We start from the raw sequence: 23,156 nt of genomic DNA, 5'->3' as shown, positions 1-23,156 counted from the left end.
GTTCTAGGATGTATAGAAGTAATTATCCCCTCCTCCTCCTTGGTCAGGCCTCATGTAGAATACTGTGTCCAGTTCTGGGAACCACATTTTAATAAATACATTGAAAAACTGGTGCAAGTTCAGAGAAGAGCGACCAGAATGGTGACAACTATGTCCTACGAGGAACCGTTAAAGGATCTGGGAATGTTTAGCTGCAAAAAAGAAGGCAAAGAGAAGACTTAATAGCTCTCTACAAATATCTGAAGGGCTGTCACAGTGTAGAAGGATCATCTTTATTCTCATTTACACAAGGAAAGACTAGAAGCAATGGGAGGAAACTAAATGGGAGGAGACACAGATTAGATATTAGAAAAAACTTTTTGACAGTGAGGGCGATCAATGAGTGGAACAGGCGGCCACGAGAGGTGGTGAGTTCTCGTTCAATGGAAGTCTTCACACAGAGGCTGGACAGACATCTGTCTGGGATGATTTAGTGACTCCTGTATTGAGCAGGGGGTTGGACAAGATGAACCTGCGGGTCCCTTCCAGCTCTCAAATTCTAGGATTTACTATTACACTGCTGGGTCTCCCCTCACCTGTAATGTGCGGACTCCTTTTATTACACTTTGGGGGTCTCCCCTCACCTGTAATGTGCGGACTCCTATTATTACACTTTGGGGGTCTCCCCTCACCTGTAATGTGCGGACTCCTATTATTACACTTTGGGGGTCTCCTCTCACCTGTAAAGTGCAGTTCTCTTTCCTCTTCAGAAACTCCACGAATCTGGCGACCACCCCGTGCGTCCCGATCACTTCATCTATCGGGGGGTTTGGCTCTGAGAAAACAAATAGAGGAGGGGACGTCACTAAGCCCTGGTGTGAATCCGACCACTGCGATATCTACAGAACCACGAGGAGGAAAAGATCATTCGCCTTCCTCATAGTATACAGGATGCCAGATTATCAGATATTCTGGATTACTGGATGCCTATACACAAATGCATGATGCCAGGGCAGGCGCAGACATTAGACGATGGGGAGCAATCCCCTGCGCTGCGCCATCTTCAGCAGCGGCCACGACAGTGGAGCAGATTCCTGATCATCAGGATGTCTGGATGGTCCGTGGGGCGGCACAGATATAGAGCCGGATATCCCCGGGGAGCACAGATATAGGGCCGAATGTCCCCGGGGTGCACAGATATAGGGCCGGATGTCCCCGGGGTGCACAGATATAGGGACGGATGTCCCCGGGGTGCACAGATATAGGGACGGATGTCCCCGGGGTGCCCAGATATAGGGCCGGATGTCCCTGGGGAGCACAGATATAGAGCCAGATATCCCCGGGGAGCACAGATATAGGGCCGGATGTCCCCGGGGTGCACAGATATAGGGCCGGATGTCCCTGGGGAGCACAGATATAGAGCCGGATATCCCCGGGGAGCACAGATATAGGGCCGGATGTCCCCGGGGTGCACAGATATAGGGCCGGATGTCCCTGGGGAGCACAGATATAGAGCCAGATATCCCCGGGGAGCACAGATATAGGGCAGGATGTCCCCGGGGAGCACAGATATAGAGCCAGATATCCCCGGGGAGCACAGATATAGGGCAGGATGTCCCCGGGGAGCACAGATATAGGGCAGGATGTCCCCGGGGAGCACAGATATAGGGCAGGATGTCCCCGGGGAGCACAGATATAGGGACGGATGTCCCCGGGGTGCACAGATATAGGGACGGATGTCCCCGGGATGCACAGATATAGGGACGGATGTCCCCGGGATGCACAGATATAGGGCTGGATGTCCCCGGGGAGCACAGATATAGAGCCGGATATCCCCGGGGAGCACAGATATACGGCCGGATGTCCCCGGGATGCACAGATATAGGGCTGGATGTCCCCGGGGTGCACAGATATAGGGACGGATGTCCCCGGGATGCACAGATATAGAGCCGGATATCCCCGGGGAGCACAGATATGGGGCCGGATGTCCCCGGGGTGCACAGATATAGAGCCGGATATCCCCGGGGAGCACAGATATGGGGCCGGATGTCCTCGGGGTGCACAGATATGGGGCCGGATGTCCCCAGGGTGCACAGATATAGGGCCGGATGTCCCCGGGGAGCACAGATATAGAGCCGGATATCCCCGGGGAGCACAGATATAGAGCCGGATATCCCCGGGGAGCACAGATATGGGGCCGGATGTCCTCGGGGTGCACAGATATGGGGCCGGATGTCCCCGGGGTGCACAGATATAGAGCCGGATATCCCCGGGGAGCACAGATATGGGGCCGGATGTCCTCGGGGTGCACAGATATGGGGCCGGATGTCCCCGGGGTGCACAGATATAGGGCCGGATGTCCCCGGGGAGCACAGATATAGAGCCGGATATCCCCGGGGAGCACAGATATGGGGCCGGATGTCCTCGGGGTGCACAGATATGGGGCCGGATGTCCCCGGGGTGCACAGATATAGAGCCGGATATCCCCGGGGAGCACAGATATAGAGCCGGATATCCCCGGGGAGCACAGATATACGGCCGGATGTCCCCGGGATGCACAGATATAGGGCTGGATGTCCCCGGGGAGCACAGATATAGAGCCGGATATCCCCGGGGAGCACAGATATACGGCCGGATGTCCCCGGGGAGCACAGATAAAGGGCAGGATGTCCCCGGGGTGCACAGATATAGGGCCGGATGTCCCTGGGGAGCACAGATATAGAGCCGGATATCCCCGGGGAGCACAGATATAGGGCCGGATGTCCCCGGGGTGCACAGATATAGGGCCGGATGTCCCTGGGGAGCACAGATATAGAGCCAGATATCCCCGGGGAGCACAGATATAGGGCAGGATGTCCCCGGGGAGCACAGATATAGAGCCAGATATCCCCGGGGAGCACAGATATAGGGCAGGATGTCCCCGGGGAGCACAGATATAGGGCAGGATGTCCCCGGGGAGCACAGATATAGGGCAGGATGTCCCCGGGGAGCACAGATATAGGGACGGATGTCCCCGGGGTGCACAGATATAGGGACGGATGTCCCCGGGATGCACAGATATAGGGACGGATGTCCCCGGGATGCACAGATATAGGGCTGGATGTCCCCGGGGAGCACAGATATAGAGCCGGATATCCCCGGGGAGCACAGATATACGGCCGGATGTCCCCGGGATGCACAGATATAGGGCTGGATGTCCCCGGGGTGCACAGATATAGGGACGGATGTCCCCGGGATGCACAGATATAGAGCCGGATATCCCCGGGGAGCACAGATATGGGGCCGGATGTCCCCGGGGTGCACAGATATAGAGCCGGATATCCCCGGGGAGCACAGATATGGGGCCGGATGTCCTCGGGGTGCACAGATATGGGGCCGGATGTCCCCAGGGTGCACAGATATAGGGCCGGATGTCCCCGGGGAGCACAGATATAGAGCCGGATATCCCCGGGGAGCACAGATATAGAGCCGGATATCCCCGGGGAGCACAGATATGGGGCCGGATGTCCTCGGGGTGCACAGATATGGGGCCGGATGTCCCCGGGGTGCACAGATATAGAGCCGGATATCCCCGGGGAGCACAGATATGGGGCCGGATGTCCTCGGGGTGCACAGATATGGGGCCGGATGTCCCCGGGGTGCACAGATATAGGGCCGGATGTCCCCGGGGAGCACAGATATAGAGCCGGATATCCCCGGGGAGCACAGATATGGGGCCGGATGTCCTCGGGGTGCACAGATATGGGGCCGGATGTCCCCGGGGTGCACAGATATAGAGCCGGATATCCCCGGGGAGCACAGATATAGAGCCGGATATCCCCGGGGAGCACAGATATACGGCCGGATGTCCCCGGGATGCACAGATATAGGGCTGGATGTCCCCGGGGAGCACAGATATAGAGCCGGATATCCCCGGGGAGCACAGATATACGGCCGGATGTCCCCGGGGAGCACAGATAAAGGGCAGGATGTCCCCGGGATGCACAGATATAGAGCCAGATATCCCCGGGGAGCACAGATATAGGGCAGGATGTCCCTGGGGAGCACAGATATAGGGCCGGATGTTCCCGGGATGCACAGATATAGGGCCGGAAGTCCCCGGGGAGCACAGAAATGGGGTCGGATGTCCCGGGGTGCACAGATATAGGGCCGGAAGTCCCCGGGGAGCACAGATATAGGGCCGGATGTCCCCGGGGTGCACAGATATAGGGCCAGAAATCCCCGGGGTGCACAGATATAGGGCCGGATGTCCCCGGGGAGCACAGATATAAGGCCGGAAATCCCCGGGGTGCACAGATATACGGCCGGATGTCCCCGGGGTGCACAGATATAGGGCCGGAAATCCCCAGGGAGCACAGATATAGGGCCGGAAATCCCCGGGAAGCACAGATATGGGGCCGGATGTCCTCGGGGTGCACAGATATACAGCCGGATGCCCTCGGGGTGCGCAGATATAGGGCCGGATGTCCCTAGGGTGCACAGATATAGGGCCGGGGGGTGCTCAGATATAGGGCCGGGGGGTGCTCAGATATAGAGCCGGATGTCCCCGAGGTGCACAGATATAGGGCCAGATGTCCCCGGGGTGAACAGATATAGGGCCGGATGTCCCCGGGGTGCACAGATATAGGGACGGATGTCCCCGGGGTGCACAGATATAGGGACGGATGTCCCCAGGGTGCACAGATATAGGGCCGCATGTCCTCGGGGTGCACAGATATAGGGCCGGATGTCCCCGGGGTGCACAGATATAGGGCCGGATGTCCCCGGGGTGCACAAATATAGGGCCGGATGTCCCCAGGGTGCACAGATATAAGGCCGGATGTGCCTGGCGTGCACAGATATAGGGCTGGATGTCCCCAGGATGCACAGATATAGGGCCAGATGTCCCTGGGGTGCACAGATATAGGGCCGGATGTCCCCGGGGTGCACAGATATAGGGCCGGATGTCCCCGGGGTGCACAGATATCTGTCTGGGGTGCACAGATATAGGGCTGGATGTCCCCGGGGTGCACAGATATAGGGCCGGATGTCACCGGGGTGCACAGATATGGGGCCGGATGTCCTCGGGGTGCACAGATATAGGGCCGGATGTCCTCGGGGTGCACAGATATACAGCCGGATGCCCACGGGGTGCGCAGATATAGGGCCGGATGTCCCTAGGGTGCACAGATATAGGGCCGGGGGGTGCTCAGATATAGGGCCAGATGTCCCCGGGTGCACAGATATGGGTCGGGATGTCCCCGGGGTGCACAGATATAGGGCCAGATGTCCCCGGGGTGCACAGATATGGGGCCAGATTTCCCCGGGGTGCACAGATATGGGGCCGGATGTCCTCGGGGTGCACAGATATAGGGCTGGATGTCTTCGGGGTGCACAGATATGGGGCCGGATGTCCTCGGGGTGCACAGATATGGGGCCGGATATCACCGGGGTGCACAGATATGGGGCCGGATGTCCTCGGGGTGCACAGATATAGGGCTGGATGTCTTCGGGGTGCACAGATATGGGGCCGGATGTCCCTAGGGTGCACAGATATAGAGCCGGATATCCCCGGGGAGCACAGATATAGGGCCGGAAGTCCCCGGGGTGCACAGATATAGGGCCGGATGTCCCCGGGGTGCACAGATATGGGGTCGGATATCACCGGGGTGCACAGATATAGGGCCAGATGTCCTCGGGGTGCACAGATATAGGGCCGGATGTCCTCGGGGTGCACAGATATGGGGCCGGATGTCCTCGGGGTGCACAGATATGGGGCCGGATGTCCTCGGGGTGCACAGATATGGGGCCGGATGTCCTCGGGGTGCACAGATATAGGGCCGGATGTCCCTGGGGTGCACAGATATAGGGCCGGGGGGTGCTCAGATATAGGGCCGGAAGTCCTCGGGGTGCACAGATATAGGGCCGGATGTCCCCGGGGTGCACAGATATAGGGCCGGATGTCCCCAGGGTGCACAGATATAGGGCCAGATGTCCCGGGGTGCACAGATATGGGTCGGGATGTCCCCGGGGTGCACAGATATGGGGCCAGATTTCCCTGGGGTGCACAGATATAGGGCCGGATGTCCCCGGGGTGCACAAATATAGGGCCGGATGTCCCCGGGGTGCACAGATATAGGGCCGGATGTCCCCGGGGTGCACAGATATAGGGGCAGATGTCCTCGGGGTGCACAGATATAGGGCCAGATGTCCTCGGGGTGCACAGATATGGGGCGGGATGTCCTCGGGGTGCACAGATATAGGGCCGGATGTCCTCGGGGTGCACAGATATAGGGCCAGATGTCCTCGGGGTGCACAGATATAGGGCCGGATGTCCCCGGGGAGCACAGATATGGGGCCGGATGTCCTCGGGGTGCACAGATATGGGGCCGGATGTCCCCGGGGTGCACAGATATAGGGCCAGATGTCCTCGGGGTGCACAGATATGGGGCCGGATGTCCCTAGGGTGCACAGATATAGGGCCGGGGGGTGCTCAGATATAGGGCCGGATGTCCCCGGCATGTACAGATATAGGGCCGGATGTCCCCGGGGTGCACAGATATAGGGCCGGATGTCCCCAGGGTGCACAGATATAGGGCCAGATGTCCCCGGGGTGCACAGATATGGGGCGGGATGTCCTCGGGGTGCACAGATATAAGGCCGGATGTCCCCGGGGTGCACAAATATAGGGCCGGATGTCCCCGGGGTGCACAGATATAGGGCCAGATGTCCTCGGGGTGCACAGATATAGGGCCAGATGTCCTCGGGGTGCACAGATATGGGGCGGGATGTCCTCGGGGTGCACAGATATAGGGCCGGATGTCCCCGGGGTGCACAGATATAGGGCCGGATGTCCCCGGGGTGCACAGATATAGGGCCAGATGTCCTCGGGGTGCACAGATATGGGGCGGGATGTCCTCGGGGTGCACAGATATAGGGCCGGATGTCCCCGGGGTGCACAGATATAGGGCCGGATGTCCCCGGGGTGCACAGATATAGGGCCAGATGTCCTCGGGGTGCACAGATATGGGGCGGGATGTCCTCGGGGTGCACAGATATAAGGCCGGATGTCCCCGGGGTGCACAGATATAGGGCCGGATGTCCCTGGGGTGCACAGATATAACGGGGGGCGCAGGGAAATTACCTTTGGACAGGAGTTTCCGGAATTTCTGGGTGGCTGCGAGCTGCTGCTCCGGATTATTGGAGAAGATCATGTCAATCATGTCGGAGGTGATGACGCCGCTCTGTGGAGAGAAGGAGGAGGTGACGCAGATACAGGAGAACATTCTGCCCTTTCTCCCTTCCCGCTGTCCCCTGGGGGGTCCCACCACTCGCTGATTATGGGGGACCCTCCTGATTGGTTTCCTGCCTCGTTAATAGACCACAATGGTGGAGCAGAAGATGTCTGCCGGCCCCGTCACCATCCGCGTCCCATCAGGGGTTCCCGCACTCACCGCTGCCATCTCCATATTATTTGTGGGGGCTTCGTGGTAGTTGGGGTCAAACATGCCGTCGTCTTCGGCCGCTTCTTCTGCGGTGGCCACATTTCTTCTTTTGAATAACTGCAAGAAAAAGCGAAGATCGGACGATCAGGTCCTGAAGGTGCCGGCCGCTCGGACCCCACAACCTGTGAGATGCCCCCTGACCCCGTGAGTAGAAAAAGGTCACCTTATAATTGGGGAAAACCCCATAAAAACGGATAGGATGAAGGCGGCGCATCCTTCACTCACTATTTCCAGGATTTCTGCTTGCTGTCAGTGAATGCATCGATGGCGCCAGGTGGCTATGGCTGCTCTGGGGTCCTGGCCGAGCCTGGCTTATCTCACCCCTCCTGCTATTAACAGGCCCCATCATCACGACACAGGTGGGGGCCCCATTGTTACCGCGTGGCATCTAAGGGGTTACACGTAACGCCTCGGGGTTCCGATCTCATCGCACCGCTCTGCCGCTTTACAGCAAAGGGTTAAATAAAACAAAATCATTAAAACCAATCGGGAACATTCGGACCGCAACATTTATTTTTAACCTATTCCCGCTCACTGACAGCAAGCAGAGATGGTGACGATGTTGAGCTTTATAAGTAGTGGCCCCCCTGTGTGTCCCTGGACCCCCGCACCCACCTGCTCCTCTCGCTTCTGTTTCCGCAGCTGCAGCCCCTCTTCCTCTCGCCTCCGCCGCATCTCGTCCGGGTTCAGGGACTTGTTCTTGTAGCTCTTCAGCCGCGAGTTTTCCTTTCCGGAGCTCGTCATCGTCGCTGGAAGAGAACGGAGCCGACAATGTGTCTATGTACCACCAGGAGGCGTCCTCCGGGGGGCCAGGTCTGCAGACGGCATCACCGAGGGGCTCCGGACCCCAAATAACCATGGGCTGCAATGACCACCAGCAGGGGGCGCCGCCCAATCCCAGGCCAGAGACATTACTACTTAATGGGATCCTGCAGCGCCTCTTGAATCCTGGCCGCACAGACCGGTGATCGTCACTGTGTATAACTCCGGGGCCACATTGTATCTGCTGCCTCCGGCAGGGGAGACAGTCAGCAAGCAGGGAACAAAGCTCACAAGCCCTCTGCTATATGGGACGATCCACACGACCTGGACCCCCGGCGTGGATAAAGGCTCCTCCAGTGAGGGGGTCCCCACCCTGCGGACATGGAGGGGCTCTATATCCGCCAGGATCTATGGGCCGGAGGTGGTTGGGGCTTTATACCGCGGCCGCTCGCACACAGGCGCTGAAAGAGACCGGCCGCCCCCAGATCGCAGTCGCCACCATCCAGAAATTCTAGGACAGTCCGTAATTTTTTTTTTGTTTGTGATCATCGCCCATTATCTACATTACTATTCCCCATCTGCTGCGGTGGAGAGCTCCAGGCATCACGTGTTCTACTCCAATCACCTCCAGAGCTGCGCTCATGAGGCCGGACATTACACTGCTGGACGAGGGACGTCCTCTACTGTCCGCCATTGTGCGGTTTATCAGATAAGACGGTAAAGAAACATCAGCTGCAGAAACCCTGACTGATGGCGGCAGGAGTGTAATCTCAGCTCTCGCTGTGACTGCAGCCGCATTGTGTGTACAGATCTATCATGATCTCACCACCGGAGGGCGCTCTATGTTATATAACTGCGGTGTATGACCCCGGCAATGGTGTCATTGATGGTTATGTTACAAGCCCGGCCGCCGTCACACCATCACTCTGCCACAGGAGGACGACCCGGGACGTCCAGCGCTGATCTGCTGCCAAAGGAGGACGACCCGGGACATCCAGCGCTGATCTGCTGCCAAAGGAGGACGACCTGGGACATCAAGCGCTGATCTGCTGCCACAGGAGGACGACCCGGGACGTCCAGCGCTCATCTGCTGCCACAGGAGGACGACCCGGGATGTCCAGCGCTGATCTACTGCCAAAGGAGGACGACCCGGGACATCCAGCGCTCATCTGCTGCCAAAGGAGGACGACCCGGGACGTCCAGCGCTGATTTGCTGCCAAAGGACGACCCGGGACGTCCAGCGCTCATCTGCTGCCAAAGGAGGACGACCCGGGACATCCAGCGCTGATCTGCTGCGACAGGAGGATGACCCGGGACGTCCAGCGCTGATCTGCTGCCACAGGAGGACGACCCGAGACGTCCAGCGCTCAGCTGCTACTAAAGGAGGACGACCCGGGACATCCAGCGCTGATCTGCTGCCAAAGGAGGACGACCCGGGACATCCAGCGCTGATCTGCTGCCACAGGAGGACGACCCGGGACGTCCAGCGCTCACCTGCTGCCACAGGAGGACGACCCGGGACGTCCAGCGCTCACCTGCTGCCACAGGAGGACGACCCGGGACATCCAGCGCTGATCTGCTGCCACAGGAGGACGACCCGGGACGTCCAGCGCTGATCTGCTGCCACAGGAGGACGACCCGGGACATCCAGCGCTGATCTGCTGCCACAGGACGACGACCCGGGACATCCAGCGCTGATCTGCTGCCAAAGGAGGACGACCCGGGACATCCAGCACTGATCTGCTGCCAAAGGAGGACGACCCGGGACGTCCAGCGCTGATCTGCTGCCACAGGACGACGACCCGGGACATCCAGCGCTGATCTGCTGCCACAGGACGACGACCCGGGACATCCAGCGCTGATCTGCTGCCAAAGGAGGACGACCCGGGACATCCAGCACTGATCTGCTGCCAAAGGAGGACGACCCGGGACGTCCAGCGCTCATCTGCTGCCACAGGAGGACAACCCGGGACATCCAGCGCTGATCTGCTGCCAAAGGACGACGACCCGGGACATCCAGCACTGATCTGCTGCCAAAGGAGGACGACCCGGGACGTCCAGCGCTCATCTGCTGCCACAGGAGGACGACCCGGGACGTCCAGCGCTGATCTGCTGCCACAGGAGGACGACCCGGGACGTCCAGCACTGATCTGCTGCCACAGGAGGACGACCCGGGACATCCAGCGCTGATCTGCTGCCAAAGGAGGACGACCCAGGACGTCCAGCGCTGATCTGCTGCCACAGGAGGACGACCCGGGACGTCCAGCGCTCACATGCTGCCAAAGGAGGACGACCCGGGACATCCAGCGCTGATCTGCTGCCACAGGAGGACGACCCGGGACATCCAGCGCTGATCTGCTGCCAAAGGAGGACGACCCAGGACGTCCAGCGCTGATCTGCTGCCACAGGACGACGACCCGGGACATCCAGCGCTGATCTGCTGCCAAAGGAGGACGACCCGGGACATCCAGCACTGATCTGCTGCCAAAGGAGGACGACCCGGGACATCCAGCGCTCATCTGCTGCCACAGGAGGACGACCCGGGACGTCCAGCGCTGATCTGCTGCCACAGGAGGACGACCCGGGACGTCCAGCGCTCATCTGCTGCCACAGGAGGACGACCCGGGACGTCCAGCGCTCATCTGCTGCCAAAGGAGGACGACCCGGGACATCCAGCGCTGATCTGCTGCCACAGGAGGACGACCCGGGACGTCCAGCGCTCATCTGCTGCCACAGGACGACAACCCGGGACGCTCAGCGCTCATCTGCTGCCACAGGAGGACGACCCGGGACGTCCAGCGCTCATCTGCTGCCACAGGACGACAACCCGGGACGCTCAGCGCTCATCTGCTGCCACAGGAGGACGACCCGGGACATCCAGCGCTGATCTGCTGCCAAAGGAGGACGACCCGGGACATCCAGCGCTGATCTACTGCCAAAGGAGGACGACCTGGGACATCCAGCGCTGATCTGCTGCCAAAGGAGGACGACCCGGGACGTCCAGCGCTGATTTGCTGCCAAAGGAGGACGACCCGGGACGTCCAGCGCTCACATGCTGCCACAGGAGGACAACCCGGGACGTCCAGCGCTGATCTGCTGCCACAGGAGGACGACCCGGGACGTCCAGCGCTGATCTACTGCCACAGGAGGACGACCCGGGACGTCCAGCGCTCACCTGCTGCCAAAGGAGGACGACCCGGGACATCCAGCGCTGATCTGCTGCCACAGGAGGATGACCCGGGACGTCCAGCGCTCACCTGCTGCCACAGGAGGACGACCCGGGACATCCAGCGCTGATCTACTGCCACAGGAGGACGACCCGGGACGTCCAGTGCTCACCTGCTGCCACAGGAGGACGACCCGGGACGTCCAGCGCTCATCTGCTGCCACAGGACGACAACCCGGGACGCCCAGCGCTCATCTGCTGCCACAGGAGGACGACCCGGGACATCCAGCGCTGATCTGCTGCCAAAGGAGGACGACCCGGGACATCCAGCGCTGATCTACTGCCAAAGGAGGACGACCCGGGACGTCCAGCGCTGATCTGCTGCCAAAGGAGGACGACCCGGGACATCCAGCGCTGATCTGCTGCCAAAGGAGGACGACCCGGGACATCCAGCGCTCATCTACTGCCAAAGGAGGACGACCCGGGACATCCAGCGCTGATCTACTGCCAAAGGAGGACGACCCGGGACACCCAGCGCTCATCTGCTGCCACAGGAGGACGACCCGGGACGTCCAGCGCTCATCTGCTGCCACAGGACGACAACCCAGGACATCCAGCGCTCATCTGCTGCCACAGGAGGACGACCCGGGACGTCCAGCGCTCATCTGCTGCCACAGGACGACAACCCAGGACATCCAGCGCTCATCTGCTGCCACAGGAGGACGACCCGGGACATCCAGCGCTCATCTGCTGCCACAGGACGACAACCCGGGACGCCCAGCGCTCATCTGCTGCCACAGGAGGACGACCCGGGACATCCAGCGCTGATCTGCTGCCAAAGGAGGACGACCCGGGACATCCAGCGCTGATCTACTGCCAAAGGAGGACGACCCGGGACGTCCAGCGCTCACATGCTGCCACAGGAGGACGACCCGGGACGTCCAGCGCTGATCTGCTGCCACAGGAGGACGACCCGGGACGTCCAGCGCTGATCTGTTGCCACAGGAGGACGACCCGGGACGTCCAGCACTCACCTGCTGCCAAAGGAGGACGACCCGGGACATCCAGCGCTGATCTGCTGCCACAGGAGGATGACCCGGGACGTCCAGCGCTCATCTGCTGCCAAAGGAGGACGACCCGGGACGTCCAGCGCTCATCTGCTGCCAAAGGAGGACGACCCGGGACATCCAGCGCTGATCTGCTGCCACAGGAGGATGACCCGGGACGTCCAGCGCTCACCTGCTGCCACAGGAGGACGACCCGGGACGTCCAGCGCTGATCTGCTGCCACAGGAGGACGACCCGGGACGTCCAGTGCTGATCTGCTGCCACAGGAGGACGACCCGGGACGTCCAGTGCTCACCTGCTGCCACAGGAGGACGACCCGGGACATCCAGTGCTCACCTGCTGCCACAGGAGGACGACCCGGGACGTCCAGCTCTCACCTGCTGCCACAAGAGGATGACCCGGCATGTCCAGCGCTGATCTGCTGCCACAGGATGATGACTCGGGACGTCCGGCGCTCATCTGCTGCCACAGGAGGACGACGCAGGACTTCAGGTCATTACCTGATATATGACAGATTAATGGTGGCAGCACGGTCAGCGCTGGCGCAGGGACAGATGGAGCGGCCTCCCAGGGGGGATTATCAGGATTTACACAGATCTCACCCGCAATAATGGACTGGAGAGACAGGGAAGACCCCGCACCAGGGACTGGGGACCCCGAGGATGAGAGATCAGCTCAATACACCACACAGCAACTCACAATAATGGGGGCACGAGAAGAAAGCTTTCCTGATCTCCGGAGAACAGATTCCACCAAGGCGGGAGACAACTGCACCCAGACACAACACCGCAATCAACACACCATTACACCCCGCAACCAACACACCGCCTCACGCAGCAACCAACACACCGCAACCAACACACCACCTCACGCAGCAACCAACACACCGCTACACACCGCAACCAACATGCAGCAACCAACACACCGCCTCACGCAACAACCAACACACCGCCTCACGCAACAACCAACACACCGCAACCAACACACCGCCTCACGCAGCAACCAACACATCGCAACACACTGCAACCAACATGCAGCAACCAACACACCGCCTCACGCAGCAACAAACACACCGCAACCAACACACCACCTCACGCAGCAACCAACACACCGCAACCAACACACCACCTCATTCAGCAACCAACACACCGCTACACACCGCAACCAACATGCAGCAACCAACACACCGCCTCACACAGCAACCAACACACCGCAACCAACACACCACCTCACGCAGCAACCAACACACCGCAACCAACACACCGCTATACGCCGCAACCAACACACCGCTACACGCCGCAACGAACATGCCACAACCAACATGCCGTAACCAACACACCGCTACACACCGCAACCAAACACCACTACACACCGCAACCACCACACCGCTACACACCGCAACCAACACACCGCTACACACTGCAGCGAACATGCCACAACCAACATGCCGCAACCTACACACCGCAACCAACACAACGCTACACACCGCAACCAACACACCGCTACACACTGCAACGAACATGCCGCAACCAACACACCGCAACCAACACACCACTACACACTGCAACCAACACACCGCCTCACACCGCAACCAACATACCACTATACACACTGCAACCAACACACTGCTACACACTGCAACCAACACAAACCTCAACCAACACACCACCTCACACCGCAACCGACATGCTGCCACACCTCAACCAACACACCGCAACACACCTCAACCAACACACCGCAACACCTCAACCAACACACCGCCTCACACCTCAACCAACACACCGCAACCAACACACTGCAACTAACACCGCTACATGCAGATATAGAACACACCAGGAACAGTACGAAATATTGTGATATAAAATAATAATGTGCCACTACTGATCACATACACAGAAGAATATATCCAGTACAGCGGCATTTAAAAGTCTGTGCACCACTGGTCAGAATTACTGTTATTGTGAACATTTAAGCAAGTGGAAGATGAAATGATCTCTAAAAGGCCTAAAGTTACAGATGAAAAATACATTATAATCTTTTACATTTTAAACATTACAAAAAGGAAAATGGGTCGATGTACCTAGTAACACCCCCTTTCACAAGTATCACATCTTGTAAACGCTTTTTGTAGCCAGTAGTGATGAGCGAGTATGCTCGTTGCTTGAGTTTTCCTGAGCATGCTCAGGTGGTCTCCGAGTATTTTGTAGTGCTGCTCATAGGTTGTTTTGGACTCCGCAGCTGCTAGACAGCCTGAATACATGTGGGGAATCCCTAACAAACAGGCAATTCCGGCATGGGTTCAGGTTGTCTAACAGACTGCAGCTGCAGAGTCACAATCTACGAGCACGCCCAAAATACTCGGAAAACTCGAATAACGAGCACACTCGCTCATCACTAGCAGCCAGACAAGAGTCTTTCAGTTCTTCTTTGAGGGATTTTCCTCCGTTCTTCCTTGGAGAATTCCTCCATTTCTGTGAGATTTCAGGGGCGTTTTGCATCCTCTGCTATTGTGAGGTCTCGCCACAGATTTTCAATGAGGCTCAGATCAGGGGACTGTGAGGGCCATTGTAAAACCTTCAGCTTGCGCCTTTTGAGGTGGTCTACTGTGGAGTGTGATGTGTGTTTAGGATCATTCTCCATTTGTAGAAGCCATCCTCTTCCTCTTCTCACCTTTAGCCTTTTTTTTTACAGATGATGTTATGTTTTCATACAGAATTTGTTGTTGAAATGTCATTGAATCCATTCTTCACTCGATCAGTGAAATTTTCCCTGTGCCAATAGCTGCAACACAACACAAAGAATGATTGATCCATCTCCAGGCTTCATGGTTGGCGAGATGTTCTACTCCTGAAATTCTGTGTCCCTTTTCTCCACACATAGCTTTGGTCATTGTGGCCACACAGTTCTATTTTATCCTCATAGGTCACAGGACTTGTTTCCAAAATGCATCAGACTTGTTTAGATTATTATTATTATAGCACCATTTATTACATGGCGCTTTACATGTGAAAAGAGGTATACATATTAAAACACAAGTACAATACAGGTCATGACTGGAACAGGAGGAGAGAGGACCCTGCATGCGAAGGCTCACAATCTACATATGTTCTTTTGCAAACTTCTGATGCTGACTTATGGTGAGGGCGCAGGAGAGGATTTCTTCTGATGACTCTTCCATGAAGGCGATATTTGCGCAGGTGTCTATGAACAATACAACAATGTTCCACAACTCCAGAGGCTGCAAAATCTTTCTGAAGGTCTCTTGCAGCCAAGCAGGTGCTCTGATTTGCCTCTCTAGCAATCCTACAAGCAGCTCACTAAAATTTTGCTTGGTCTTCCAGACCTTATCTTGACCTCCACTGTTCCTGGTAACAGCCATTTCTTAATTACATTTCAAACTGAGGAAAAGGGCAACTTGAAAATGTGTTGCCATCTTCTTACACCTTCTCCTGCTTTGTGGGCCTCCACCATTTTCATTTTCAGAGTGCTCGGCCGCTGCTTAGAAGAATCTATGGCTGATGGTTTTTGGCAGAAGGTTAAAGGAGGCTGTTTTTTTTTTTTTATAAAGCTGGGAAACTTGTATCACCTGGCCTTTCCTAACGATAATGGTGAAGGAAAAATAACCCTAACAGGTTGATTGTGTTTGAAACCTCGGTCATAATTATCTGAGCACACAAATACAGGTCCTTCTCAAAAAATTAGCATATAGTGTTAAATTTCATTATTTACCATAATGTAATGATTACAATTAAACTTTCATATATTATAGATTCATTATCCACCAACTGAAATTTGTCAGGTCTTTTATTGTTTTAATACTGATGATTTTGGCATACAACTCCTGATAACCCAAAAAACCTGTCTCAATAAATTAGCATATCAAGAAAAGGTTCTCTAAACGACCTATTACCCTAATCTTCTGAATCAACTAATTAACTCTAAACACATGCAAAAGATACCTGAGGCTTTTATAAACTCCCTGCCTGGTTCATTACTCAAAACCCCCATCATGGGTAAGACTAGCGACCTGACAGATGTCAAGAAGGCCATCATTGACACCCTCAAGCAAGAGGGTAAGACCCAGAAAGAAATTTCTCAACAAATAGGCTGTTCCCAGAGTGCTGTATCAAGGCACCTCAATGGTAAGTCTGTTGGAAGGAAACAATGTGGCAGAAAACGCTGTACAACGAGAAGAGGAGACCGGACCCTGAGGAAGATTGTGGAGAAGGACCGATTCCAGACCTTGGGGAACCTGAGGAAGCAGTGGACTGAGTCTGGTGTGGAAACATCCAGAGCCACCGTGCACAGGCGTGTGCAGGAAATGGGCTACAGGTGCCGCATTCCCCAGGTAAAGCCACTTTTGAACCATAAACAGCGGCAGAGGCGCCTGACCTGGGCTACAGAGAAGCAGCACTGGACTGTTGCTAAGTGGTCCCAAGTACTTTTTTCTGATGAAAGCAAATTTTGCATGTCATTCGGAAATCAAGGTGCCAGAGTCTGGAGGAAGACTGGGGAGAAGGAAATGCCAAAATGCCTGAAGTCCAGTGTCAAGTACCCACAGTCAGTGATGGTGTGGGGTGCCATGTCAGCTGCTGGTGTTGGTCCACTGTGTTTCATCAAGGGCAGGGTCAATGCAGCTAGCTATCAGGAGATTTTGGAGCACTTCATGCTTCCATCGGCTGAAATGCTTTATGGAGATGAAGATTTCATTTTTCAGCACGACCTGGCACCTGCTCACAGTGCCAAAACCACTGGTAAATGGTTTACTGACCATGGTATTACTGTGCTCAATTGGCCTGCCAACTCTCCTGACCTGAACCCCATAGAGAATCTGTGGGATATTGTGAAGAGAAAGTTGAGAGACGCAAGACCCAACACTCTGGATGAGCTTAAGGCCACTATTGAAGCATCCTGGGCCTCCATAACATCTCAGCAGTGTCACAGGCTGATTGCCTCCATGCCACGCCGCATTGAAGCAGTCATTTCTGCCAAAGGATTCCCGACCAAGTATTGAGTGCATAACTGAACATTATTATTTGATGGTTTTTTTTGTTTGTTATTAAAAAACACTTTTATTTGATTGGATGGGTGAAATATGCTAATTTATTGAGACAGGTTTTTTGGGTTATCAGGAGTTGTATGCCAAAATCATCAGTATTAAAACAATAAAAGACCTGACAAATTTCAGTTGGTGGATAATGAATCTATAATATATGAAAGTTTAATTGTAATCATTACATTATGGTAAATAATGAAATTTAACACTATATGCTAATTTTTTGAGAAGGACCTGTATGTAAGGGTGCACAAACTTTTGAATCGGGCCATTTTCGTAAGTTTTAAACCTTTCACGCCCGAGTTTTCACCTTCATGACCAGGTCAAATTTTACAATTCTGACCACTGTCACTTTGTGTTTATAACACTAGAACACTTCAATGGATCCCATTGATTCTGAGATTGTTTTTTCGTGACATATTGTACCTCATGTAAAAAGTAGAAATTTCATCATGCAATTTATTGCTCAATTTATCCTAGGCTAATACCCCATATGTGGGGGAAAACCACTGTTTGGGTGCACAGCAGAACTCGGAAGGGAAGAAGCACCGTTTGACTTTTAGAATTCAAAACTTGCTGGAATAATTTGCGGACACCTTTTCGAAATTTGGAGAGCCCCTGATGTGCTAAACAGTGGAAACTCCCCACAAGTGACACCATTTTGACAACTAGACCCCTCGAGAAATGTATCTAGATGTGTGGTGAGCACCTTGAACCCCCAGGTGCTTCACAGAAGTTTATAACGTTAAGCCATGAAAAAAAAATAATAATAATAATTTTTCTCACAAAAATATTCTTTTAACCTCAATTTTTTATTTTCACAGGGTAACAAGAGAAATTGTAGAACAAATTGTGGGGTCCGTTTTCTCCTGAGTACGCCGATACCACATAAGTGGGGGGGAAATAACTGTTTGGGTGCACGGCAGGATTCAGAAGGGAATGAGAGCCATTTGACTTTTGGAGGTCAAATTGGCTAGAATCGCTAACGGACGCCATGTTGCATTTGGAGAGCCCCTGATGTACTCTCCAATTTGGAAACACAGACCCCCTTGAGGAATATATCTAAATGTGTGGTGAGCACCTTGAACCCCTAACTGCTTCATAGAAGTTTATAATGTAAAGTAGTGAAAAAAAAAAAAATTACCCACAAAAATGTTTTTGGCCCCAAATTTTGCATTTTTCCAAGGGTAACTGGAAATATTGCACCACAGAATTTGTTGTATAATTTCTCCTGAGTACAGAGATACCTCATATGTGGGGGGAAACTACTGTTTGGGGGCACAGTGCAAAGCTCAGAAGGCAAGAAGCACCATATTGGAGTTCAGATTTTGTGGGGACTTGTTTGAGAGTGCCATGACACATTGGGAGAGCCCCTAAGGTGCCAGAATAGCAGAATCCCCCGAAAGTGACCCCACTTTACAAACTACAGATCTCATTGAATTCATCCAGGGGTGCAGTGATTATAGTGATATCACACAATGGGAACATTTTACATAACGCTTGGGATCACAGTTATCCGGCGCTCTACGCCAATCACTTACTTTGGGGTTTCCATCTAAATCTCTGAGTGACGTGATTCAGGTGAAACCCCCAAGGGATCCACTCACTGTAATGAGGCAGCAGAGTTACTCTGGACTCCATATGGCCTCTGTTCAGCGGTGACCTGCTTTTCAATAGTGCACAAAACTGTGGCCAACGACGCTTTAATGCAATCCTAAAAAGACAGACACCGCCAGATCACAGGTCCATCTGCCTCATTATAGGGAATCTTCCGCCATCGCCAAAGGTTCTGTCTGAAACACGTATTTCAGAGATTTACATGGAAACCCCACAATGTAAGCGCTCAGCGCAGAGAGAAGGATAAATGTGCACCGAGCCTTACTGCGATCTCTGGGAGGCAGAATGAACAAATCAACAGCAGGTGAAGAATTGGCTTTAACGGGGAAAATCAAAAAAATGTAAACTTTTTTATTTGCCGTAGTTCCGCTATGGGAATTTCACTTTTTTCTCTAAGATCGCTTATAAAGCATTATTATTATTATTATTATTATAAAGCATAGCAATGCACGAGCGTTGCTATGCTTCATAACCCGTCAGCTTTGCACTGATGCACAAGCTTAATGCACCAGGATTTTAGCATGGTGCAACAAGTTTGCTCGCTCTGGTGACCCAAATGTCATCACGCAATTATCAGCCCCTCGCTCTGCCTTCTAAATGGTGTGATCAATATCGATAGCAGCATTTAGAGGGTTAAACTGTTGGGAACCGTGATGGCACCGCTCCGGGCAGCGAGTGTCAGGTGTCAGCTGTCACATCACCTGAACACCCAGAAGAGATCGCTCCGCGCGCAACTCCTGTGCGGGCAAAGTCCTCATGATGTATATATACACTTCACAGGTCAGGAAAGAGTTAAAAAAGGGAGGACAATGTACTTTTGGGGGCCTAAAATACACAGATCATTTCATCTTCAACTTGCTTAACTGTTCACGATAAAAGTAATTTGGACCAGGGGTGCACAAACTTACATGCAACTGTAGATATAGAGCGCAGACACCGCACAAGAATATAACTACTATAATACTGCTCCTATGTACAAGACTATAACTACTATAATACTGCCCCTATATACAAGAATATAACTACTATAATACTGCCCCTATATACAAGAATATAACTGCTATAATACTGCTCCTATATACAATAATATAACTACTATAATACTGCCCCTATATACAAGAATATAACTGCTATAATACTGCTCTCTATGTACAAGACTATAACTACTATAATACTGCTCCTATGTACAAGACTATAACTACTATAATACTGCCCCTATATACAAGAATATAACTACTATAATACTGCCCCTATATACAAGAATATAACTACTATAATACTGCCCCTATATACAAGAATATAACTGCTATAATACTGCTCCTATATACAATAATATAACTACTATAATACTGCCCCTATATACAAGAATATAACTGCTATAATACTGCTCTCTATGTACAAGAATATAACTACTATAATACTGCTCCTATGTACAAGAATATAACTACTATAATACTGCTCCTATGTACAAGAATATAACTACTATAATACTGCTCCTATGTACAAGACTATAACTACTATAATACTGCTCCTATGTACAAGAATATAACTACTATAATACTGCCCCTATGTACAAGAATATAACTACTATAATACTGCTCCTATGTACAAGAATATAACTACTATAATACTGCCCCTATATACAAGAATATAACTACTATAATACTGCTCCTATGTACAAGAATATAACTACTATAATACTGCTCCTATGTACAAGAATATAACTACTATAATACTGCCCCTATGTACAAGAATATAACTACTATAATACTGCCCCTATGTACAAGAATATAACTACTATAATACTGCCCCTATATACAAGAATATAACTACTATAATACTGCTCCTATGTACAAGACTATAACTACTATAATACTGCCCCTATGTACAAGAATATAACTACTATAATACTGCTCCTATGTACAAGAATATAACTACTATAATACTGCCCCTATGTACAAGAATATAACTACTATAATACTGCTCCTATGTACAAGAATATAATTACTACAATACTGCCCCTATGTACAAGAATATAACTACTATAATACTGCCCCTATGTACAAGAATATAACTACTATAATACTGCCCCTATGTACAAGAATATAACTACTATAATACTGCACCTATATACAAGAATATAACTACTATAATACTGCTCCTATATACAAGAATATAACTACTATAATACTGCCCCTATATACAAGAATATAACTGCTATAATACTGCTCCTATATACAAGAATATAACTACTATAATACTGCCCCTATATACAAGAATATAACTGCTATAATACTGCACCTATATACAAGAATATAACTGCTATAATACTGCTCTCTATGTACAAGAATATAACTACTATAATACTGCCCCTATATACAAGAATATAACTACTATAATACTGCTCCTATATACAAGAATATAACTACTATAATACTGCCCCTATATACAAGAATATAACTACTATAATACTGCCCCTATATACAAGAATATAACTACTATAATACTGCCCCTATATACAAGAATATAACTGCTATAATACTGCTCCTATATACAATAATATAACTACTATAATACTGCCCCTATATACAAGAATATAACTGCTATAATACTGCTCTCTATGTACAAGAATATAACTACTATAATACTGCTCCTATGTACAAGAATATAACTACTATAATACTGCTCCTATGTACAAGAATATAACTACTATAATACTGCTCCTATGTACAAGACTATAACTACTATAATACTGCTCCTATGTACAAGAATATAACTACTATAATACTGCCCCTATGTACAAGAATATAACTACTATAATACTGCTCCTATGTACAAGAATATAACTACTATAATACTGCCCCTATATACAAGAATATAACTACTATAATACTGCTCCTATGTACAAGAATATAACTACTATAATACTGCCCCTATGTACAAGAATATAACTACTATAATACTGCCCCTATGTACAAGAATATAACTACTATAATACTGCCCCTATGTACAAGAATATAACTACTATAATACTGCCCCTATATACAAGAATATAACTACTATAATACTGCTCCTATGTACAAGACTATAACTACTATAATACTGCCCCTATGTACAAGAATATAACTACTATAATACTGCTCCTATGTACAAGAATATAACTACTATAATACTGCCCCTATGTACAAGAATATAACTACTATAATACTGCTCCTATGTACAAGAATATAATTACTACAATACTGCCCCTATGTACAAGAATATAACTACTATAATACTGCTCCTATGTACAAGACTATAACTACTATAATACTGCCCCTATGTACAAGAATATAACTACTATAATACTGCTCCTATGTACAAGAATATAACTACTATAATACTGCCCCTATGTACAAGAATATAACTACTATAATACTGCTCCTATGTACAAGAATATAATTACTACAATACTGCCCCTATGTACAAGAATATAACTACTATAATACTGCCCCTATGTACAAGAATATAACTGCTATAATACTGCCCCTATGTACAAGAATATAACTACTATAATACTGCACCTATATACAAGAATATAACTGCTATAATACTGCTCTCTATGTACAAGAATATAACTACTATAATACTGCCCCTATATACAAGAATATAACTACTATAATACTGCCCCCTATGTACAAGAATATAACTACTATAATACTGCTCCTATATACAAGAATATAACTACTATAATACTGCCCCTATATACAAGAATATAACTACTATAATACTGCCCCTATATACAAGAATATAACTACTATAATACTGCCCCTATATACAAGAATATAACTACTATAATACTGCCCCTATATACAAGAATATAACTACTATAATACTGCCCCTATATACAAGAATATAACTACTATAATACTGCTCCTATGTACAAGAATATAACTACTATAATACTGCTCCTATATACAAGAATATAACTACTATAATACTGCCCCTATATACAAGAATATAACTACTATAATACTGCCCCTATA

The 23,156-nt window shown here is 51.5% G+C and overlaps 1 protein-coding gene across 1 annotated transcript in view; it reads right to left on the bottom strand.

Moving 5' to 3' along the window:
- Positions 1-23,156, bottom strand: part of KPNA1 (karyopherin subunit alpha 1) — a 47,998-nt gene that overhangs the window by 20,312 nt on the left and 4,530 nt on the right. Inside the window, exons 2-5 of the mRNA XM_069760513.1 lie at positions 8,079-8,212; positions 7,413-7,520; positions 7,103-7,202; positions 720-814 (exon numbers count right to left, since the gene is read on the bottom strand). Of these exons, the coding sequence (XP_069616614.1) occupies positions 720-814; positions 7,103-7,202; positions 7,413-7,520; positions 8,079-8,212 (437 nt within the window). The remainder of the gene's footprint in view (positions 1-719; positions 815-7,102; positions 7,203-7,412; positions 7,521-8,078; positions 8,213-23,156) is intronic.

Source organism: Ranitomeya imitator, chromosome 3 (assembly GCF_032444005.1).
Source record: "Ranitomeya imitator isolate aRanImi1 chromosome 3, aRanImi1.pri, whole genome shotgun sequence".
NCBI lineage: Eukaryota > Metazoa > Chordata > Amphibia > Anura > Dendrobatidae > Ranitomeya > Ranitomeya imitator.
The sequence above is the reverse complement of the archived record's forward strand: the minus strand, read 5'-3'. Positions and strand labels throughout refer to the sequence as shown.